The sequence below is a fragment of the Amblyomma maculatum genome, chromosome 1 (genome assembly GCF_055883805.1).
Source record: "Amblyomma maculatum isolate TAMU_Amacu chromosome 1, ASM5588380v1, whole genome shotgun sequence".
Classification (NCBI taxonomy): domain Eukaryota; kingdom Metazoa; phylum Arthropoda; class Arachnida; order Ixodida; family Ixodidae; genus Amblyomma; species Amblyomma maculatum.
In genome coordinates, this window is record NC_139344.1 from 67,722,220 (window position 1) to 67,730,712 (window position 8,493).

Here is an 8,493-nt window from a genome sequence, read left to right on the forward strand (position 1 = left end):
AATTTTCTGAACTACAGATCTGTTCCACGCAGTTTCAGAACGTTGGCAGCTGTTGGCTGCAATTTGACACGTATGCCATGACACAAAGGACACATGGCCTGCCTTCCTTTATTTTTTGTTACAGACTTTATTAAATAGAAGACTTTAGCAGATGTACCAGAACAAAGGTAAAAAAACATATGCGTGCATTAAAGGGAATGCACACCTGACTTAGTTCAGTTAACCTGGCTCTCCCAAGCAGCACTGTCATTAGAGATTTGGGAGCTTTTTCCATTTTATCACATGATAAATGTGTCAGACATCCTTCACTAGCACAGTCACAAAAGAGAAACAGAATTCATAGCTGTGTGGCTGAGCTCCACACAACACATGCCAAGTAACAAGAAAGCTAATAAAAAAGTAGCATGCCAGACATCTATACGTGCACAGCATTAACAAAAGTTTATGGCATGTAGCTCTAAGAAAAAAAAAAAATTTCTGTGCAGTCAGACAAACTAAGCTAGGTCAACAAAAAGCTTGGAAGCAGAAAGAAACATGTGTGCTCAATTCACAAGCACAGATGCAAGCTTAGCAAAGAAACTCAAAAATAAATATGTTGCCACAGATCATCATTCCAAAAACATTTGTCCATGACTGCACCAATGTGTTTTCTTGAAAATACAGTTGGCAGTTTCCTTTTGCTTCTGCCCTGTCTCCCTTTTGTTTATGTAACCTTTACCAGCACAACAAAACAGTACAAAAGTTAATGGATAGGATGGCAAAGCAGATTACTTTGTGAATTGAGCAAAACCTTAAAAACATGTGTCGACTGATGCGACAAACTTTCTCCTAAAACTTAGTCATTCCTCCATTTATTCATTTATGCCACAAGAGGGAGATTACTAGAACTAGATTTTTTTGTTGGAACAAAGCATGTCAAGTTCCTTTGGTATGTGTAGGAATGCACAAACAGTACTAATTGAATAGAAAAAGAATAATTTAACTATAATCCAAACTGAATAAGAATCGAGTATTTGTATACCTATTCACTACTAGTGGAATATTCGTAAAAAGAAAAAAAAAATATATATATACAGGGTTTTGAATATTTTGGGGCTGGGATTTAAAACATTCCTACGCAAAATCTACTACGCCATTCGAGCTGAAATAACGTTCTCAAAGTAGCAAAATATCGTCTACGTTATCTGATAAGTGATTCAACATCGGTACTTGCCTAGATTTTCCGAAATCGAGAAAAAACTGCTCTCGGCGGCGTGCACAATTTTCGCAGAAGAGAGTCGAAAAGCTATTTTAACATGGTGCGTCATCTGTCGGGCAGCGACGCAAGCGCGCCAACGGCCGGGATGGAGCTTGCCTCTTTGCTCGACAGATGACGCATCATGTTAAAATAGCTTTTCGACTCTCTTCTGCGAAAATTGTGCACGCCGCCGAGAGCAGTTTTTTCTCGATTTCGGAAAATCTAGGCAAATACCGATGTTGAATCACTTATCAGATAACGTAGACGATATTTTGCTACTTTGTGAACGTTATTTCAGCTCGAATGGGTTAGTAGATTTTGCATAGGAATTTTTTAAATCCCAGCCCCCAAATATTCAAGACCCTGTATATTTGTGAAACGTCAACTAGCGGCAATGTTGAAACCCGTGCAGTTACAGCCGAAGCTGTTGAAAAATGCAATACTGACCTCTGCTATGAAGCACTTGGCACGAATTTTGTATATTAACCCCAGCCTGTCCTTTCACGAGACTTGGAAAATAATTTGTGCTATTTGTGAAGACGGACAGCAAGCCACCCCTGAATTTAAGTTCATAACATGGCACTGTATGGTATGTGGGGATTAATGTCCTAAAGCAACAGGGTCTTAAAAGGAACACTAGCGGAGGGCTCCGGATAAATTGCGACCATCTGGCGTTGTTTAAAGTGCACTGAGATCACACAGTACATAAGAGCCTTCGAAACGCAATCACTGCGGCCAATATTGACTCCGGGAAACATGCAGCAAAGATACAAGCAGGCCATCACTGCACACCTAAAAGCGTGAAATAAAAAATATGCGAACCTTTGCCAGCACTCGAGCCATTTCAAAAGTTCCGACGGTATCCATGTTAGCAGCAATAATAGGTATGCCGGTATAAGTTGCTTTTGAATTCCTAAACTTGAATGTGCGGTTGAGGTCCACCTGAAAGAGCAAACGCAACAGAAAATTTCGGTTACATACGTTTATACGGTTCGCCCAGACTGACATAATTCTCACCTCAATCCTGCTTTTTAGTGTGCTCCGCTTAGGTCGCAGTAACACGTCTTTGAAGTCGAGCTTCACATCGTTGTCAATGTGCGGCATGTTGAATGAAACGTGTTGCCTTGGGCAAAGCCGGTGGCGCTTATGAAAACAATTGATGATCTTCCTCAGGTTACGACGCCGCAAATGCTACTAGTGGCAGGTCAGCCGAGCACGCAAAAGTGCGTCAAGTCTCGACAGAGACACTGAAAGATTGAAGCCGTTGAGACGACTGACGACTGACGGCGCTGACGGACAGAGGCAACTGAAGGACAGAGGAGGCACGGAAAGCCGCGCCGCGCTGCACGTGTTCACGTGCGGAGGAGAGAGAGGCAGAAGCTGAAGCAGGCTGAAGTGCCGAGTGCCATGCGGCTGCGCACAGAATCTCACAGTTAACAGACTGTCGCCCCGCTCTACGGTACTACAACCAACCATTCAGACCTGCTGAGAAAAAAACAATACGCAGTTTTGAGTAATTTATATTCAATAAATATGCTCATAGGGGGCGCGACATTCTGTTAATTTGTAGCGGGAGATTTCTTCCATCGTGAGCGGGAGCTCTAGAAGATTATAGCAGAGGTGTTCTATGGATCGGCCGTTAGTGGCTAGCGCCGTGCCGGTTTCGACCGGCGGCGGCGTGGTGTTCGTTTTTCGTCGGCGACGGCGGCGTCGGCGGTGCGGGCCATAGCGGCCATAGTCTTTGTATTAACTCTATAATTAACTCTATGGTGCGGGCCATAGTGCGGGACATGGAGGAAGCGCTTGAATAGCTCGCGAATATTGTTGTCTTATTTCGTATTTTATGATAAATTTTATGATCATAAAATGACATATCCTCGAATCTAAGCCAAGCAGAAAAAAATATATATATATCGGAAGCTCAAGACAATAAATGGGGTAAATATTTTCCTCTGCTGGCTAGACGGCCCTGCCACATCCAGCCATGCTCTCAGTACAGACCACGTACAGACACAGACGGCGCTTGAACTGAGCTGGCCGGCTCGCAAAACCGTCCCAGGGCAACTTCTCTGAAAAGGGGATAAACCTCCGCAAGCGGACAATGCGCGCGGAAGGCCACACAGGCCCCATCGCAGAGTGCGCACCTTCTTGCCGCTTTCCAGCCCGGCGACCCTCTGCAAACTGTATATCGCTGCCTTTGTTTTGAGACCGGCGGACAATCGAGGTGGGGGCAACGCGCGGACTATTCTAAAAAAACTATTCTAAAAATATATATATATATATATATATATATATATATATATATATATATATATATATATATATATATATATATATATATATATATACCTCAGTTTTTTCCCTCGACCTGCGGCTTATAACACCGCCCCCCCCCCCCTCCCATCCGAAAATATTTCTGGCACACAACTGGTTGCGTCAACTAAAATAATACTGTCCTCCAAAACAGCAGTTCATGAACAAGATCAAGGGAACTGAAACATGCCATGCGCAAACTTTCATAATCCACGTGTGTATTGCTCGCGTTGTGCTGTTTCATACGCTTTGTTATTTAAGTTCATCATGATGCGCCTTTTAAGCACCTAATTTCCTGCCCCTGCGTTCAATTCACTGTTCATTAGTGTAGCTAATTTGTTGTGTGTGTTTTTACTCTAGGACAAACAAAAAGTGTCTAGCATACTTGGCTGTATATATCGTGGATTAATATGTTTTGTAATAATCAGTCTGGCTTTATATATTTCCCATTTCGTTCAAGGTGTACAAGTTTCATAACAGAAAGGGAAATTGACAGTCACAATCAAGAACAAGAAAAAAAATGGTATCCGCGTTTTCAGTTATTTGTGCCAATACATCTTTGCTAACCAGCCACTATACCGTGCAAATTTCAAGATACGCCTTCCCTAATTCAATGGGTAAACAGCATACCCTATAAAAATGCGCTGTATTTTTTGCTTAGACAGTATAACGTCAATTTGTTGGGCACTGCACGCGAACCATTCCCCTAAGCAACAAAAAGCTGTAGAGATTGCACAAATGAATTACTACACAAGCACACACATGCGCGCGGATCAGTAACTATCGATGCTCAATCCGTTCAACCCGATCGACGAAGGAGCATGGCATTCCACACGTTCACTCGGCTCCAAGCCATTCTGACACAAAATTGACAGCAGAAGGCGAGCCTTTCCAACCATCTTGGCACTATTCATCTAATACTATGCTGTCCATGAGCGGGAACGGAGAATTACATCGGCCGCTTGCCTTTGTTCAGCTGGACGAGGCTGGGTAGGCTAAAACATATCTTCTCTCCGATCGAGCTGAAGAATTTACTGGTGGGATGTTCGCCGCATGGAATATCGCCATAACAAGAGCCCTTTAGGCCCGGATAGCGCCTATACTAAAACAACAGTGATGGGCCTTGTCGCGAATGTAAGGCGCCAATACTTCTTGTGTGTTTTTATGTTTGTTTGCTGGGTCACGTGTGGTGAGTGGAGCCAATGAAGAGGCTTGCGGCTAACTAGCTGTACTTAGTCAAGCAATTTAGATCCCTAGCTATACGTACCGGGAATCATCAACTGCTAATCGCAAACTGGCAGGTTTGAGCACGCTTCGTGTTTTTCAATTTTAGTCTTGTTCTCTTACGCGCTCGGACGTATTCCCTAAGCCTTTGTAAATGTGCAACATAATTCTTCAAGCTTGCTTCTTCTCCTAAAACCTTCCCTTCTTCATCAGCGTACCTCATCGTTATGCGGCGAAGTACTGGGCCCCTTTCGCGACCATGTTACAACAAAGGTGATGCCCAAGTAATTAAATGGGTGCATTACTGGAAGCTCCTTCCAGAAGTGATAAATGCCATGATATAAACACTGAGGGCCAAATTAAGGTATGGATCCCTTACTGCATGAGTACGACCTTCAGCGTGTGTTTGTCTTTGAAAGTCTTCTTAATTTTGGATTTATTTCGAATTTCAGTGTCTCACTCCAACGAGAGCCGTAGAGGAGCTTGAGTATACATAAAATGTAATTAAAAATGTGGAAATGAAAACGGCAAAGCTTGACCCCCTCGTCCCCTCTGAAAACGTTTCGTCGGAGTCCCTGATCACGTCGTTGAATTGTGCTGCTTTTTATTTCGCTTCTTCTGTGTTGTTGCGAAATTACATGGTTCTAAGCCTGAGAATGAAATGGAAGAAGGCAACCTAAAATATTAGACGTAGCTGGATTTATTGAAAAAAAAAAAAAAAATAGAGGGCCTCACTAGATATCTCAATGGCAAAAGCCTACCCTTCCTCTCCTGTCATTTGCCTCTCGTCGTTTGCCTCTTATCGTTTACAGCCAGTTGCAGTCATTTCAAGTCGTCTTATGACATATTGGTAACTTCGTAGTCATGATGAGTCATATGCCTAATCATTGTAGTCATTAACACTCATAATTAAGCATTTTCATTCATTTCCAATCCATTTCAAGTCGTCGTTTGACTATTGGCAGTTTTGTAGCCATGATGAGTCATGCCTAGTCATTGTAGTCATTATCACTCGTAGCTAAGCACGCTTACTCATTCCAATCAGCTGCGGTCCTTACAAGTCGTCGTTTGACATGTTGGTCGATCGTTGCATAGTAATTAGTCATGATGAGTCATGCCTAGTCATTTTGCTTGTTTCTAATCAATTGCGGTCAAGTCGTCTTGACATCTTAGTCGTTTCGTAATCGTGATAAGTCATGCCTAGTTATTGTAGTAATTACCAATCACAGCTAAGCACTTTTATTCATTTCCAATCAATCGCGGTCATTACCAAAAGTAGTTTGACAAATTGGTAATTACAACTGATATTTAGTCATTATTAATCATCATTATTAGTTATTAGCATAGTCATTAACTCTATGTCTATAACTTTTATTCATTACCTATCACCATCAATCGACATGATGCACCCCGCAGAGTAGGTGACGACAAATAGGAGAGGCACACAACCACACACACACACACACACACACACACACACACACACACACACACACACACACACACACACACACACACACACACACACACACACACACACACACACACACACACACACACACACACACACACACACACACACACACACACACACACACACACACACACACACACACACACACACACACACACACACACACACACACACACACACACACACACACACACACACACACACACACACACACACACACACACACACACACACACACACACACACACACACACACACACACACACACACACACACACACACACACACACACACACACACACACACACACACACACACACACACACACACACACACACACACACACACACACACACACACACACAAACACATAAACAAGGACAATGCTGCACTGACAACTGAATAATTGAACACCCAACATCCTCTTCCTTCTCCACTTCTAAGCACACACACTACTTCTTTCTTAAAGATATCTCCCAGGCTTCCAAAATCTCTCTCGTTAATCTGTCCTTGTTCTTACACGAAACTGCTACTTTATTAAGTTGTGCTGGAGACATTTTTTCGCATAAAGTGCAGTCTTTGCAGTGTAGCGCAAGGTTAGTCCCGGACTTATCCAAAATCGGAGAGGCATGTTCTCTTATCCTATCAGTTATGCATCTTCCGGTCTAGCCGACGTAATTCTTGGCACAGGACAAGGGAATGCGATAAACAATTCCTTGGTTTCACTCAGAATATCTTGTTCGATGCATTGTTTTGCATCTTGATCTATTGCCATTCCCATTTACACGCGCGCATATACTTCTAGCTTTGTTGGGAGCCGTAGGAATTATATGAACGCCGTACTTCTTCCCAAACATCATGTTGTGGTTGAAGCCGTGGATATAGGGCACCAAAGAGCTTTTCTTCCTCAGCTGCAGATGTCCATTTCTCTATCCTTTGTCGCTTATTCATGTGTCAACAAGCTTTCAGCTATGTCCAGCAGTTGTTTTTTTAACCTCCTTGGTGCCATGGCCGCTCAATGGAGGCGCCTCCATTACAGTGAACTGTACCTCCATTGAGCGGCCGTGATGGATGATGGTTCAGGTGTCCAGAGAACAAGTGTGACAGATACTGCGCCTTTGTTGTCCCTATGAACCAATTACTACACAGACCCATAGGTTCCTGCCACCACGGCGCTGCATCGTCCGCTAGCGCACCGCAGGTTACATATACAGTCTTTGTCAAAAGTGTAAAGCCCAGGGGGTCTGCTTTGGAGCCACTTTTTTTTTTTTTTTTTTTTTTTAAGTCGATATTTATTGCCTCAGGGCATCAGTAGGTTATGAGATGAAGGATGAATAAATGATTAAATGAATGGAAAAAGGTTGGCTGATTTTATGAAGTCCAGAAGTGAGCGATGATGAGGTCCCTGCGTCCAAGTGACGTATGAGGCAGGATTGGTTGCTGAAAGGCCAGCTATTCTCAGGTGCCGGAATCGTGTTGGCTTGAGTGCTGGGCAGTCCCACAGCAAGTGGTGGATGTCGGCCTCGACATCTTCGTTGTTACAGATCGGGCATCCTGGGCGAGGATATAAGTGTTGGAAGTATGACCACGTCCTAGTTACAGCTGGTGTAAGGGCAACACCGACCCGGATCCTCCTAAGCGCAACCTCCTCTGCACGGGTGAGACCGCGGGGAAGGGATATCGCACACGGAGGGATAAGTGCACGTGTGCGGCGCCGGAGGTGCTCCTTTCTTGACAAAAGGAGGGTAGCGTCGTCGACTTCGAGAAGCTGTGGGATTGATGCGTCTTGGTTCACGAGGCGGGTTGCAAAATCAGCTTGACTTTGGGAAGGCAGCAGATCCCGTGGGACCCACTCAATGCGTATTGACTGTGGGATGCGCGCCGCAAGCTGGTGGATGTCCTGGCAAATTTTAGGGCAGCGGCTGACACGTCGGAGCAGACGTACTGCTTGAAGTGCGTCAGTGCGGATTACAATGTGGGCTGTAGGGAGCATGGTTATAGAAGTCACGGAGCAGAGTGCCTCTTGAACTGCCACAAGCTCAACGCAGAAAGATGTGAGTGGTTCCGAAAGCTGAAACGTAGTTGTCTGATTCAGGCTAGGCCTCCGTGGACAGTGGATTGCCGTTTTGGCTTCACAGCCTTGCAGGCTTCCATCTACGTACACTACTACGGAATCCTGAGGCAGGTTAGCATCTTGCTCTTCAAATCTCTGGCGTAGCAACGATGCAGAGTTGGCAGACGTCGG

General features: G+C 44.2%; 1 protein-coding gene across 3 annotated transcripts in view; it reads right to left on the bottom strand.

The window, feature by feature from the left end:
* LOC146202715 (GMP reductase 2-like) overlaps positions 1–2,627 on the bottom strand; it is a 30,268-nt gene extending 27,641 nt beyond the window's left edge. For 2 of the 3 annotated variants that reach the window (XR_014703731.1, XM_084588270.1), the window contains exon 1: positions 2,060–2,627. Coding sequence is in view for 2 of the 3 variants with exons in the window: in XM_084588270.1 (XP_084444396.1) it covers positions 2,060–2,341 (282 nt within the window). In the remaining variant the exon portion in view is untranslated. The remainder of the gene's footprint in view (positions 1–2,059) is intronic. The other variant, XM_084588271.1, reaches the window with a different exon arrangement.
* Positions 2,628–8,493: the final 5,866 nt, after the last annotated feature.